This window comes from Anabas testudineus, chromosome 21, assembly GCF_900324465.2.
Source record: "Anabas testudineus chromosome 21, fAnaTes1.2, whole genome shotgun sequence".
NCBI lineage: Eukaryota > Metazoa > Chordata > Actinopteri > Anabantiformes > Anabantidae > Anabas > Anabas testudineus.
The window spans coordinates 15325941-15342019 of record NC_046629.1 but is presented as its reverse complement, the minus strand read 5'-3'; the positions used below and the strand labels follow the sequence as shown (position 1 = coordinate 15342019).

The following is a 16079-nucleotide window of genomic DNA, read 5'->3' as shown; positions in this document are numbered from 1 at the left end:
ATGCTAGTGTTGAATCCTACACTTATTTACTGCATGCAGTAATCTCGGACCACCTCAGAAAAGCTTCAGAAATAATAGGTTTGATGAAGAGAGAGTGAAATTGACCGACATTTGTTGGCATCAAAGGCTTGATGCCTATGATCTGCCTCAGGTTCTGTGTGTTACCATCCAGTCCAGCAGGCGTACATTCTGCCAGTACTCGTTGGTATCTGAAACATCCAAATAGTATTTGATTGTTTGCTTCAAGAAACATGGACGGACTAGAAGGCAGAATTGAGTGAGAAAGGAGAGTTGATGTTAAGTTATTTGCTTTTCTCACTGACATTGGTGGTGTGTATCAAAACAGAAAGACACGTCCATGAGGACTGACTGAGCTACTTACATTGGATGGCAGTAGATACAGTGCTGCTTAACGTGCAGATCTTACTGCTGTATTTTGTACAAGAAACAAAATAATAAAGCAGTTAAAAATGCTAAATGGGTCATTTTTGGTTTATTTTGATATAAATATAGCTTACTGTGTACTTGCACCTGGGGAAAAGTGTTTTTTTAAGAGAGGTAATTGAAATTTATTAAGGTAATCACATTGATTCAAGGGCAGACCTTCGTTGCCCCAAGCTAGCTGGTGCCCTTGAAAAATTCTGTCCCTGCAGAAATGTTATTCTGGTTTTGCAGATTGGATATTTTTGTCTTGCGATAACCAGCAACAATTGAACAATGTTCCATTTGAACGGTTAGCATGCTTTATGTATTGCTTTATCATATCCAAATGATTTAACAATTGAAGCAAAAGGCCCTTTCATACAGAAACATTCAAATTTTGTCAGCTTTTCAGCATTAAATATAATGGCCTCATAGGAGTACACAAAGCAAACAGTCTGCTAGTGGTTTGCTTATTACAGATACAGTCAGGCAACCCTGCCGGCATTAAATAGTAATATTACAATAATAATCAATATATACAGAAAACAATAACCATCTGCAGTATGGGAGCCTGTAGTATATCCACCTTATAAATGTTCAGAGAGAGACGAAGAAAAACAAAAATATGAGAATCATATAAATACAAACAGCGAATAAGAAGAAGGGTAGGCTGAGCAGAATGGGAATCGGAGTGTATGGGGTTTTCATAGGAGCCCCGGGGATGTGTGTAATGAGTTGGAGAGAGGCATGTTTGCCTAGTCTGGTTTACACAGAATAGTGACCCTGCGATACACACTGTGAGGCCCTCTCACCACACACACATATTCACACATTGCAAACCCCAAATTCTCTGGCATAAAGTAGGACAGACTCGTGCATTTCGTCAAATGATATTTATTTTAAAGCTTGTTTCGGTGAGGTACTCCTGGAATGTAACTGAGGAAGTTTAAAATGTGGTGTCGTATAGTTGTATTGATGTGGCTGTTGTGCATTCATTTAAAGTAAGTGTCATCTTTCAAGCACCGCTGCATACAAGAACCAGATTTTAAAAAGCAAGCAGACACAATGAGGAAAAAATGAGATAGTAAGCTATAGTGAGCAGTAAGAATAATAACACAGGGTATATAAAAATAATACAGGATACAAAAAACAAAGTCCTGTGGCATCACAGTCCTGCATGTGTAGTTGCTCTGATAAATCTGCTCATTACGTCTCTCATGGTGGATCAGTCCAGTGATAATATATGGCTGTGAAGGTGGCCATGACAGAAAAGGAAGGTCACAGGGATGCTGCCTCAGATAGTATAGCCTTCATGAGTGAATGTATACAGAGCAGTCACGACAAGTGATAATGAAATTATTCAGAGGAAAGACACATAACACTCAATTCAGAAATAATAATATGAATGCTACACATAGGAAATACTGATGTTGTTAGGCCGGATTGTATCCCAATCCACCTAGTTGGCATTATCCAGACAAGTACATTATGTAGGATTCTTTGTGTTTTGCACCTTATTAACTATCACTCCTGACGGCTATTTGTGTCCACAGGAACTGTAGCCAATTATTGAAAACTCTAAACAGCACACACTTGAGGCATGCGATAATACTGGTAAATAATACATCCTCATATCTAGTCTTTATGAATTATACATCTCTCCATGCTGACAGCTGTTCACAGCAGGCAAATACTGTATTTATGGGTATACCACCAATTGCCACACTTTAACCACGAGTCTTTTTTTTTTATTAATTCCATAACAGGAAAATGTTTTGTTCCCCAGCATGGGATGGAAACTGTACACTGATTGCCTTTGGTCTAAAAGAAACACGTTATGTGTTATGATTGTATCAGGGTCCCATATTAATTGAAAGTATAATGATGGTTTAAGAATGAACGGATTATCTCATAGAAGCTCACATGAGCCTCAACTTTAGCTAAAGGTGGCCAAAAATATGTGTCTAATTTATCAAATCGTGGATTGCAGTGATGGATAAGTCATTTTCATTGTGTATCTTGTGGCATTTTTAAATCATTACATCCTCTGTGTAAATTGTATGGGGCATTTATGCTCAAGCATGTCTATGTATTACAAACTAGCACATATCAATGCAGCCACAGAGCTTATTTTGTGTGCAGTTGCATCTCTTACTCCCCCAACCATTGGAGTGTGGAGTATGTATATCGACATGTAGTTATATCCATATAATACACAGTGATTTCTCCCATATAATACAGGGCCCCTGTAGCATATATATCTAAAACATATAAAATGTTGTTAGGTTGATAGACCATATGTCAGAGAGATGATCTAAGAGTCATTTTTTCAGGCACCAGACAGACAGATTTGTATATATTTGTGCAGAGAAAAAGGAGACCATTATTTTGTGAATCAGTCACTTATTAATACTTATTAATACTGGCAACTAGATTAAAACTAATTATGATGCACTCCTACATCCATGATCCTGTAACACCGAGTTCCCTTCACTCAACACTTCCTCCACCAAACTTAAGCAAAGCTTTGAATTATTTACTCCAGTCTCTCTAGAGAGGCTAGCAAGGGGCACCACTGTCTGTTGTTGAATCCTCCACATACACACACACACACACACACACACCAGCACACGCTTATGGGCACTCTATCAAATCTCCAGTACAAGTCCCCTGCTATTAGCCATTTACTATAAACTAATATAAACCCCTTTTCTCACTTGGGAAGCAACATAGTAATTCACTTTGCCTCTGTTAGCTGACACATAAAAAGAGGTTAATCAAATTGTTGTGTGTACATGTAATCAAATGATGCATGGTTCTCTGCAACAACATGGCGCACAATATATTTCTTTCTATTGCACACCTACAGAAGGAAAAGCTATGTAGTAAGGATCACAAGTTGTTTTCTCATTATTTATGAAAGAAAGAGCAACACACACGGGAGAAAACGAGAGAATAAAAAGAATCTGTTGTGGCAGGGTTCGACATAAGCAGTGGCCCAATGGTCCGGGGTCGGGCTTTAACACAACACTCCTGTTTGTAGTCAGTGATCATATGTAAGTCGTCTATGTAAAAACTCTCAACAGAAGGAGACCTCTTGTAAAATCACAGGTAAAATATCATCATCATCATATCATCAATAAAGCAAGATCAACCATAACTTCTGAAGCAGGTCCTTCAGTGTTTAAAACAAGCATTTCTAAAAGTAGTAGTTAGGATTACAATAAATACAAACAATTTACTGTACCATCTATTTTTGATCCTCTGTTGCTTGCTTCTGTTCTATGAAAAATAATAAATTCTTTGTTGTTTGGATGAATCAACAGTGTGTACAATGAGGGAATCGACAGTTATATCAAATAGAGTTTTCTTTAACTTTCTCTTTTTTTGTCCTGGACCAATAAAACTCTCATCTATTGGCCTTTATTGACCATTGGAGGGAAAATGTTACAATTGATGCTGCCTTGAATCAAATGATGGATCAATACAAAAGGTTATTTTTACGAAAATGAAACTATCATTGCCTAAATATTATCACTTATTATCTTATTAATCTAATTGTAAAACTATAACAAAACAGTGAGGAGTCTTCAATAGAGAGCCATATGGGGCCAACTCATATATTAGTCATTCAGATGAGGGCACCAGTCCAAGTAACAGAAAAAGCAGCACAAGCAATCACTAAAGACGACCCAGTAATAAACAGCACCTATTCAGGTAACCAAAGGAAATCACTACTACAAACAACTGTACACAGCAAACTACCCAATCGAGCAACAGAAAAACAGCAAACACAACAACCTATCAATTAGCTGATAAATAAACCAGCCATGATATTCAAACAAGCATACAGACAGTGAAAGTAACCTTTTCCGTTCTTACCTTGGCAATCTGGACACACCAATTGAGCAGCAGCTGGGATCCGATGTTGTCCTTGTGCTCGTGGACATAGTCAAGCAGGCACCCATGAGGCATCAGTTGTGTGACCAGCTGGATGGTGGGACTCAGACAGACACCCAGCAAGCGTGCCAGGTGGGGGTGCTCCATGCTGGCCATGATCAGGGCCTCCTAAATGACAAAGTTATGCACTCAGGAAGGGGGTGGAAGGGGTGGTGAAGGCTGCTTTTTGTTTGGCAATAGCTTCTGCACTGGTATTTTACTGTGAAACTTTGCCAAAGCAGGTAATCTTTCAGTCTCGCTGCAGAGTAAGTGTTCAAAGACTCAACCCAGTGTTAGAAAATCCAGCATGTTGTAAGCAAGTGTAGACCAAACCGATCATATGATCATATGAACCGTTATTCTGTTTAAGGCTGAGGTTTCTCTTGAAGTGAGTAGCAAGGTTCACTCCATGTCAGAAACATCAAAGTGACTTTCTGATTTCCAAGGCTGTCAGAATTCTTGGTAGTAAACTACTAACTAGTACTGTAAATACACCAGGACAGTGACATTGTTATAAACCGTGTGTCTTTGCCCGGTTATACAACATACAAGTTGTTTCTCTGGTGGTGTAATATACTAAGTTGGTTTGACTGACATAGAGTATGTGAACACACACACACACACACACACCTAGCAATGTGACTACAAGGGTTACAGGTTAATGTGACAATTTATTACGAGATAGATAGCTGTGCAGTAAAAACACACAACCCAAGTGGAGGTGCTTGTGTGTGTGTGTGTGTGTGTGTGTGTGTGTGTGTGTGTGTGTGTGTGTGTGTGTGTGTGTGTGTGTGTGTGTGTGTGTGTGTGCTGGGGAGAGCCAGAAAAACAGTGCAGAGCTCCAGTGAACATTGACAGAGAGATAACACCACGACATGGTCTAAAGCTTGCATAATTGGATCCCTGCTCATGCACTGAGGATGTCTGGTTATGGCAGTAGATACAATAAGGATGATGGGAAATTAGGCCAAAGTCTGTGACAGACTGTGTGACTGCGTGGGCAGAATCCCCTTAGAGTAAACCCTAGACAACTCCAGTGTCCATCTGTGATGTGCGATCATGTCTTGCATGCATGGATGTCTTAAGGTTTCACATTGAATACTGAACTGTAAGTAGATTCAAAACAGGGATTTAAGCAGGAATAATAACTTAATAGTAGTAGTAAGTAGAAGTAGACTGTGGAACTGGATAAAAGTGAGGGAACGTAGAAGCGGAAAAATAAGGTAGAACTCAAATTTTATTTTATTATTTAATTGGAAGAAATACACACGGAGTAAACCAAACATCAGAAACACTGGTCTGTATTGATTCTGTCACTTATATTGTCGTAGTTTATCTACCTGCTTCCTCGTTCACTCAGTCACATAATCAGCCTGTCCTGCTGTTTCCTTTTGGACTAGTTGATAAGTCAGTCCCATATAGTGTTTTTCATTCAGTTATCTTAGCAATGACATTTGATAACGTCATTTTTTTTTTAGAAACACTAGCACTTGTTCTCTCTGCCTAAATAAACTCTCAGCCCAGCCCATTCTTCTCACAGCAACTGTAGGGATGTCCATCATGCCGGGCAAACATCAGGTGATTTGAAATATATACGGTAAATTCAGGATGTCTTGCTGGTACATGAATATGAATTGTTTGTAGTTTTACATTTCTATCACTTATTATACAGCATAGCCCTATATCACTGTGTTGTTTCTCTATCTTCTTACCTGGTTTAAGGATTGTAAAATAAATCTGCTAAAGCTCATAAACATAACAGAAATTTACACATATGATTCATCAACGACGTCCAGATAAAAATAGAAATTGCTAACACTCCAAAAGCCCCCTGCCCTTATACTGTCAAACTAAGTGCAATACATGAGTGCAATTGTGTCTGCTTTCGTTCGTGTGTGTGCGTGTGCATGTGTATCCGTGTTCATAGGGCTTATTTCATCTACATTGCATCATCATAGGGTAATAATTTAGATTTTTTTCACTTTTCCTTTTGAAATGAGCTGGGCTGTGAATGTTTTATAAATGAGGCCTTGTGCACTGTGCTGGGAGCCTGTGGCACGCTGTGTGTGTGTGTGTGTGTGTGTGTGTGTGTGTGTGTGTGTACGTGGGTGTATGTTGGGGTTGTGGGCGCCCCTGATGGTTTCTATTCTGGAGACTATGGGGTGTAAGCTTAGTTCTTAATAGCTTCATTTCTCCAACAGAGCTGATGGGTTTGTTGTGCTTTCTTTTAATAGCGAGTGAATCGTTTCAATATTCTGCTTCTGTTTTTAGGAGCCGTCGCTTGTGTCCAACAATGTGTCAGTTATACAGCATAGTACTGTATGCTGTGTCTGCTGGACTGACCTGAAAACACGTCTACACAACATAATAGACACAGAGAAGGAACGATTTCTCCAATTGAGCTTTAACTGCATACAGAAGACAACTGCCAGTTTTCAGCCACTGTAAAAGTAGCAAAAGAAAATACAAGAATAAACTGGAATTGATTGACACTCACGTCCATGAACTCAACGTTAGCCTTGGGTCCAGTGGCCTCATTTAGGATTTTAATGGCTACAGGAATCTTCACTGTTTCCCCCTCCGGGACCCAAATGCCCTATAGAAACATGCACACACAAACAGATGATAGGTTAGTATACAGAATCCAAACAAAAACAAAAACAGTAAGGTGCAAATTTCAAAAGGAGGAATTCTTTTTAATAATAAGAGGATGTTTCACCCTGATTTGTATTTGTCCGATTTTCTAAAACATCTTCCACATGCCCGCAAAGTACAAACGTGATCACGCTTGTGTGGTCGGAGGTTATCTTTCAGACTTGGATAAAACTATTATCCAACTACTATATTGGGAAATATGTAATTTCAAGTGGGAATAAAGTGATTTTACAGGAGAAGCTGCCAAAGTGGTCAACACATTTAAAAAGAGGTGAGAAATCAAGTGCCTCTCAGCTTTTGCCAAATGTTTTAAACGTGTTCCACTTTTTTTTCAGCAATCTTTGTGACTGCACATGCCCAGTGACAGCCAGCTCCACAGCTCAAAGTGTAGATGATTTAGCACAATTAATTGCAAATAAATATGTCTGACTGCAACAACTTTAACATGTCGCTTTAAAATGGACATTTGCGCTAATGCTACCATGCTGATAATGTGAATGGCTAGGTCTGTAAAATAGAAAAAGATCATTTAGGAGAGAGAATGTGCTGTTTCTAATTTCAGTGCTGTTTTTCCTCTACCTCTCACCAACCCGTCATCACACTGGTGGTGACCTCAGCTAACTCTTATTTCACTGTAACCCCAGGGGTCTCCATGTCTGTTATTACTTATTCTTTTCATCCCCCGCCGCCGGCCATCCATCTCATTTCCTGTCATTAATTGTCCTGCAATCCATCTCTCTTGTTCCTTTTTCTTGAGGAGCTTACATCATGATCTCAAAATCCCAATTTTAAGAGGATATTAGTTTATTTCGCCAAGTATCGAGTGAAGCACATGATTCACTTCAAGTCTTTATTTCATGTCGGGTGTTTTACCTTATAAACAGTCCCGAAGGCCCCGGAGCCGAGGATCTTGACTCTCTTCAGTTCTGTCTCTTTCAGGATGCGAAGCTGGGCCTGGTTGGGTGCCGTGCCACTTGGTGTTAAAGGTTCCACTAACTAAAAAAAAAACAGAACACATCAAGTAACACAGTAAGAGATTCACTCAGCGAGCGCTCGGTTCTTTGTCACACACAAGCGTTCCTGTATACAGCGTCAACATAATCCTGAATTCACCATGACAAAATACAGACAAGATAGCACTCAAATTGTCAGGCAATTACACGCATGTGCAGTTTAGCTTCAGAAAACAAAGCCACAGCACAATACACAAAACACATTCACCACGTTCGCATGTATATTGCAAATCCAAGCAAAACCAGCAACCTGTTTTCCAGAAGACTGTGCCACCTAACAATTTAATTAAGTAAGAAAAAAAAAAAAAAGAGAGAGACTCACTCCTTATGCCACTGTTGTTTGAATAAATGGATAAAAAACAGTTTCTAAAAAAAATGTGTGACCTAATTTCCGGGAAGTCATGCTGTGAAACCCAGCTTTTGAGGCAACAACAATTTCCAATGGAATTACTTCAGAACAGGACTCAAAATGACTGAATGTTTCTGCAAGACAAATTATTTCTTACAATACGGTAATTTACATGCAGTATTTACTGTATCTAATTAAAGTTGCAGCTACTTTGAAACCAGTTAATTTTTATCATCCACTTTCCTGGTCTTAAATAATAGTTACAGTCTCTACCCGGCACTTACCATGCCAGCAGGGACACAATGGCATTTTTTTTCAACCAGCCAGATCAAAACTCTGGAGCACCATTACCATTTCACTATCATGAGTGAGAGACTTAATATATGAGCAGAACGAGAAGATGGAGACAGGTGGACGAAGAGTGAGAGAAAGAATTGAGGGGTGGGGGGGGGGGGGGGGGGGGGGGGGGGATAATTGCAGAGCCTGAGAAGGAGTTGACACTTTTGTTGTCTCATTACTGCTCAAGTGGAGGAATGAACAGAGGAAATAGCGAGCGAGAGAGGAAGATTATATGAGGAGAGGGAAGGGAAGAAGATGTGGGGTAGCACCGGGGACCGCGCTACAAACAACAACAACGAGACAACGACGGAGAAGCAAATTAGGCAGGGGATGAAAAAGGGATAGATGTAAGGAGAATTAGGGAAAGGGTGTAAGAGTAGAGAAGGAGGGAAGAAGGGCAGAGACAAGAAAGAAGCCGAGAGAGTAAATCAGCCACGCCGTGGTCGGCAGCTTTTGTCCCTCTAGCTCATGGTTCCCATTTGATTAAAAACAATAGCCATTCTTCATTTAAATGGAATAACAAATCAGCTTCTGCAGGCGCCCCCCCCCCCCACACACACACACATCTTATAAACACACTACAGTATGCTGTTTCACTGAGCTGGGAGCTGTCCAGCTTTAGTGGTGCTGAAGCTGTTGGGGCTGTGTAACAGCTACGGTGCAGCAAATTGGAACTGTCCACCTTCTCCCTCTACTATGCGGTACTGAAACTGAACCCAAACGTGCACTCGAACTGCTTGCTAAATTACCACGCAGCAACTGCAAGGCATTGCAACAACGCACTGAAGTATTCTGCCGTGTCAGCATTTCCCTGTAAGTGAAGTTGTTGAGTTGTGGTATCAGTACATGTATTAGATGCTGAAATGAATCATAATGTATTTCAACGTTTGCTAATACATACATTTAAACAATTACAGACTAGAATCTGTTAAAAACATAAACATTTCGTTTATACTTATTTGTTTTGTTGTTTGTTTGTTTGTTTGCCTGGGATCCCTCTGCAGTAATAGAAGTTTCTTAACTTCAGCCTATGTCTTGTCCTGCTCGGCTCTAGTTTCTAATAATTATATTATATTTTCTTATACCTAATTATTTGATGGTATTAAAAATGAAGTAGGGCTTCCAGTGTATCCAGCAGTGTGTCCGACATTGTGTAGAAGGTAATGTAAGAGAATGTAAGTATAATATAAAGCCATCGCATTGCTGTTTTGTCATCACAGAAGCCAACAGCAAAGACACTTGACTGATGCTTGTGTGAGCTGAAGAGTCAGAAAGCAGTAAAACAAGACCATAGTCTCACTATAGATGTACAAGTGCCTTTACATGATGGACTCTTCTAGTTTTACCACAAGGGAGAAGTGGTTTCTTCTCCTCTAATGCGACGGTCCCTTGCCTCTTCCTAACAGAAGTGTCCTCTCCAATATACTATGACAAAGTCACACACGCACACACACACACACAAGCTGACTATCCATTCTAAAGACCGTTAATGTTAATATTGGCAAGTGTGATTTCATGCTTTTATTACCCTTTAGTCCACAATCTTGGCAAAGTAATTTGCCCTAAATGATATAGTGTGACTTTATACTGTATGGACAGGATGAAGCTAGATGTCTTAGCAGAGTTGGTTACCCATGGTTACCCATGGACTTGGTGTCTCTGACATGCCCCAGTCTCCTACAAACATTAACATCCCGAGCTTCAAACCAAATTTTTCGCCATTTTCCCACATCTCCTTTTCATCTCCAGCCCCGCTCACCTCTGTCTCCAGGAAGCGTCTAAGGGCTCTCTTTTTCTTAATGTTCTTCCTGCGCACGGACACCGCCACACTGAGCACCAAGATCACCACCATGAAGAGGCCACCGATCACACCCGCTGCGATGAGAGGGGTTCTGAAAGGCAAGAAAGTTGAGGGATATATGGGAGAAAAAAATGACTACATGATGAAGACATAAGAGGATGCAGGAAGATGAAAAGTACATGTCGTTATCAATAAGAAGACGGAGGTGACAAATAAACTGGAGGTAGTAACGTGGGAAACGTAGAAGATGGGGACAACGTACACCTTGATTACACCACCAAAAGGTGTCCTCGTGCTTATGTTCTTGCTCGTGTGGGTTATCCTCGTGCATTAAGCATCTGGTAACAAGTTTACCTCTATGGCTTCTCATTAATCCAAAGCTGAGATACAAAAGTTGGAAATCCTCTCACAACTTCAGATGAACAAACATAAAACTGCATCTCATCTGCTTTTTCTTGTGCTCGTTTTATTTCTCTTCTTCTTCTTTTTTTTTTTTTTTTTTTTTTTAATGACGATGCCGTCACATCGACACTTGCAATACAACAAAACAAAGCAAGTGGTTGTGTTTATATGTGTGCGTCTGTTCATGTACTGTTGAGACAATGTGTCTAAATAATAATTAATTAGATGTCAAAACAAAGCATATGAACATTATCGCTGTGGCAACTGTTTTATTTTTTATTGTGACAATTGAGGTAAACAGCAGAAACCTGCTGTTGGAGTGACAAAAAAAACAAAAAACACTTGCCTGTCCCGCACCATATGTGATTAGCACCTGTAAAATGGCTTGTGTGATTTTGATCGCTACAGTCTGTGTGCGTTTGTCCACATCTCATACTGTACTGTTCAATAATAAAAAGGACAATTGAAGACCGGTGTTCAGACACACAGCTACAGAGCACGGTCACATGTATGTCATGTTCAAAGGCCGCAGGGGATTTGACTCGTGGGCAAATGTAATTTTCCCACTGTAGATGATCTTATTCAGCCTGCATGATTCACAGCTGATATTATCAGGTCCCCTGAGTCATATGAAACCTGGCTGTACTGTGAATGCACAGAGGATGCACAGTTCTAAAGATCACTCAGCAAGTTGCACGATACTGCACATTAAACGATGATTTTGCACCACAACAGGGTAGCTCCAATAATGATGTTTTTAATGGAAAACACACTGATAAATGGTTACTGTTATTTGAGGCAAAATATTATTTGTCAGTTTTATCAGACTAAATATTGGGAGTAAGTCACAGAAAGTGATTAATCCACCTTAATCACACGCGCACAATCCCCGCACGTTAGTGCCAGGTGGTACGCTGGCCTTTGAAGGCTTAGTGTAATCATCTGTTTCTGATAAGCCACTTGTGCTTGTGAGTCAATACATCCACCAGTTGACACATTTACAAGATGTGTGACACCCCTGAGCAGGCGGCTAAGCCCGGGGTTAGCCGAGAGCCCGCTGCTGCTGCTGCATCCTTAGCTATCACAAATCTGATAAGGCCTGATCTGCTCGCCATGGTCAGCTGATAGCTGCATCCCTGCATTTGCTTCAGGTCTTTATCGTCCTGTTGCCAATGTCTGTGTCAGGAGGGGAAGTGTAGATTTTGCAGGCAGTTATCTAGAAGGCTTGCGACTGGGGAAGGTATTTCCTACAGCATCTCATGGTTGATCGTGCTGAATATTGATCAGTAAATACAGTATATAATAAATGATCAGTTTATCTACTGTAAGCGTAGGTTTCTTTTACCTTAGCAGTCCTCGTGCCCTCGTACTAGGATGCAAATCCGAATGTTTCCATTTTTCCAGTCTAATGGTCTTAGTTAAAACTCACAGTGTCACAGTGTGCTGTTGTGTCTGTTGTTGTGTTCTGCATGACTTTCCCTCTTAGGATCCAGTGTTTTGCACACATCCAGACCCACTGCTGAGTTCTTTTATGTTGATTGCACACTTCTTCTTCTTACTCCTAGTGATCCTCCAAACACCGCTCAATGATTCTTAGCATCATCTTATACCAAATTGTTTCTGTTTGCAGTAAACTGTATGCAGCGCTTTGCTCCTGTTTCTCTCTCACGCCCTCAGAACAAAAGCAAAAACACTATCAATTTATCAAGAACCAGGAAAATTGCTTGTGTACACACAAACACACGTAAGCCTACATGCACAGAGAGGATTTAAGGACACTCACTGGGATTTTAGGCCTCAGGTTTAACCATTAATCAGATGCTTTTGCATCTTCTCCTCTGCATCTCTGTGTATATGTGTGTGTGTGTGTCTGTGTGTTTGTGTGAGTTTATTTGTTTGAACTGAATTAAAAATTTGTACCTGTCCATCCAGCCAATGCAGTCTTGTAGTCTTGGTCCAATGCACCTTAGTAAACAATACAGGACAAGCACAGAGTTAAGCAGCACTCACATGTATCTGAGAAGGATGAGATCATGAAATAACTAATAGGTACAGTCAAAAACGGTTTAGACTTAATAAATAAACAAAATCACAAACCCCCAATGACTGCTATGACCTATGTGCACAAGATTAGGATGTGATTTGGTGGATGTTCTCTGTTCCAGATTCAAATCCAGCAACATTTTGCTTTTTGAACTCTAGATTTACAAGGAAAGAGGTAGATTGTTGCTGCAAAGCCATGGGCAAGAATGCGTAGCACCGAGGAACAGCATCAACAAACCTGTGAGCATTCCTGACCCCTCTGGGCAAACGTGCAATATGAAAAGCTATCTGAAGCGAATCCTCGTTAGCTCTTCTCCAGCTCCAACTTTTCCATTTCTTCAGACTCAGCTCAGTTTCAAAGTGACACGTGACAAACTTACGTAGTTTGTGGATGAAGGCAACGATCTCTGCCTCGTGTGCTGATGCTTCCAAATGTTTGTGCACTACTGCCGTCGGCTGCACTCGCCAACGACAGCTCAAAAAATTTTGAAGGCTGTTCTGAATGTTTCGAAGTGGAAGACGACCGCTTCCGTCCTGCCTCTGTCTCTTTCACTCACTATCTATCTTTCCCCTTCTCTCTCCAGCCCTCAGCTTGTTTTTTTTTTTTCTTAGTTGTTGTTGAGAGGCAGACCAGCTTATGAAGCTGTACCTGTGACAAAGTGTCAGTCGGGTGTTTTCCATTTTACGACTACATTGTTTTGCTCGAGCGAGCTGGAGGCTGTCACTCAGGAGTGGAGAAATACCACACGAGGAAAAGACATAAACTCCCTGTGGAGGTAAATACAAAATGATGTCTCACCAAACGCTGTTGAATATTACATTGAGTGATCAGTGGCTACTAAGCAATGGAGCAGGGTTTTATTCAACTGAGGTCTTTGACTTCCCCCTGTCACTTTTTGTCTTCTCTCATATTTTCTGCTTCTGTCTTTCTTATCTTGAAAGATGTTGAGTGATGACTTGACTTTATGTCTCTATGATGGAAACAGTGAAACATTGGCACCACTGGGCATTTGTGACACACAGTGTGAAGAAACTGTAGCCATGACACAGCATCGGGTTTTAATGTGGGCAGAAAGTTTTTTTTATACATGTTCCTGCATCGTCGTTTTTATAAAAATTTCCACCAAGTGGAAACTTTTTGGTTTAGTAAAATAATGACAACCACGCAGGACATCACCGCTGTTTGATTCTATCTTTAACAATGTAAGGGACTGACTTGTCATATAATGAGCGCCGGACCCCTGACCTCTGAGCACTCTTTGTCCTAACTACGCTTACCCCTGGGTGCAGTTGGCATGGCAGGGATGACATTCATTGTTGGCTTCGGCATACTTGAAAATGAAGCTGTTGGCACCTTGCAGGCCTTCAGGGCACTTTTCCACACAGTTTGGACCATCCTTGAAATGAACACATTTTGCACAATGCTCTGGACCCTATGGGGATTTAGAAATAAAAGGAACATTTTTATTCAGATGCATATTTTCATCTTGAAAACACAGAGTAATTCTAAATAAAAATGTATATAAGGGGTTTATATATAAACAGCAGCAAGGTGTTAAGCTGCCATTTGGCCACTTAAAAGCACTTAACTGTTATTACTTCATTATCAAAACAATGCCAAGTAGCATGAGTCATTTCTGACTAAGCCTGTTGTGTTTAAGTTTGAATACTGCTTTACAACACAATTCCAGCTCTAATGATAAAGAAACCTGTTATTTTTATTTGCATTGAAAAAGCCAAAAGCTTATTAGCAAGTTGCTCATCACAGTAACTATACAGTGAATCTACATGGCTACTGTGGCGACACAATACTGTATTTTTCAGTTGTCACTTGTGAGTCTGCATTCATCTAGCAGAGATGTTTAAGTGACAGGTTTTATTCTCCAGTCTTGACTCCAAAATTTCCCGTCTAGCGAGGATATTCTGTACTGTAGCTATACCTGACATCATGAAGTCAGGCACAAAGGACAAATCTGTGTCACAAATTTAGGGGCTGAGGTATCTGCTCGAGCCTCACTTTGTAAAGATGACAGATTGATGGGTATGTTTCTACATGATCGACTTTCCTAGTGCGGCTTTTCAGCAGCTTTTTATAGATTAAATTGCTGTACTTGCATCTGTGTAGCAGTGAATTCGAGAGATAACAGGAAGCAAAAGACAGAAAGCGAGAGCGGTGAGAGGAGGGACGAGAAAAGTGAAAATAAGTACCGAAGAGTAATAAGGGGAAGTGAAGGAGAGAGAGTGGACACGGATGCAGCATAACAGAGCAGAAGAGAGAGTCAGTGAGAGCGAGAGACATACAGTGTGAATAAGAGAGAGGGAACGAGGGACGGGAGGGAGAGAGCAGACGAGACGCATAAAGCAGTGTGAGCGGAGCAGGGAGATAATAACCATCGCTCACAGCGCACACAATGACCATAACAATCCGCCTAGAACAGGATTTATGGAGCTAATATAGGCAAGGGGGGGGAGGTAGGGGAAGAGAGAAAGAAGAGAGGGGCAAAGAGCTCTCTCAGACAGACCTCGAATCATCAGCAGGCCTAAAGAACAGCTCATTAACAAACAGCACAAATACACAAACGCACGCACACAGCGAACATCACCCTATGCATTATAATCACATATACACTTACATTGATCTTTTTTTAAAGATACTGTTCTCACACACACACACACACACACACACACACACACACACACACACACAATGGGGCATACCAAGGTAAAGCTCATACTAAAAGCAGATGACTATCATTTGGCAATAGATAAGTGCGTATGGTTGCTCGTTCATTATGTCTGCGCATGGCCTTGCAGGCACGTGTTTGGGAATACGAGCGCATACGCACTGATGCCTCTGCATGTGTCCTCTTACATATGTGAATATGCATTCACTCACATATAATTATGCAAATTGAAAGTCTCATTGCTCTCACTGGCGGTAGCGTCGAGTCTGGCACTTTGCTTTTATGAGTGTCTTCCCACCCGTGGCTACCGGTGTGTGTGTGTGTGTGTGTGTGTGTGTATTCAATAATCCCATCACATCAGCGAGCTAAACTGTGTGAGAGATTAAACAAACAGTATTTGGTCCAGCAGGGTATCAGGGCGTTCACAAAAA

The 16079-nt window shown here is 40.7% G+C and overlaps 1 protein-coding gene across 1 annotated transcript in view; it reads right to left on the bottom strand.

Annotated features, from left to right (window-relative positions):
- Positions 1-16079, bottom strand: part of LOC113172631 (receptor tyrosine-protein kinase erbB-4-like) — a 234711-nt gene that overhangs the window by 34881 nt on the left and 183751 nt on the right. The window contains exons 15-20 of the mRNA XM_026375601.1: positions 14243-14397; positions 12842-12886; positions 10478-10610; positions 7891-8013; positions 6860-6958; positions 4306-4491 (exon numbers count right to left, since the gene is read on the bottom strand). Coding sequence (XP_026231386.1) covers positions 4306-4491; positions 6860-6958; positions 7891-8013; positions 10478-10610; positions 12842-12886; positions 14243-14397 — 741 coding nt within the window. The remainder of the gene's footprint in view (positions 1-4305; positions 4492-6859; positions 6959-7890; positions 8014-10477; positions 10611-12841; positions 12887-14242; positions 14398-16079) is intronic.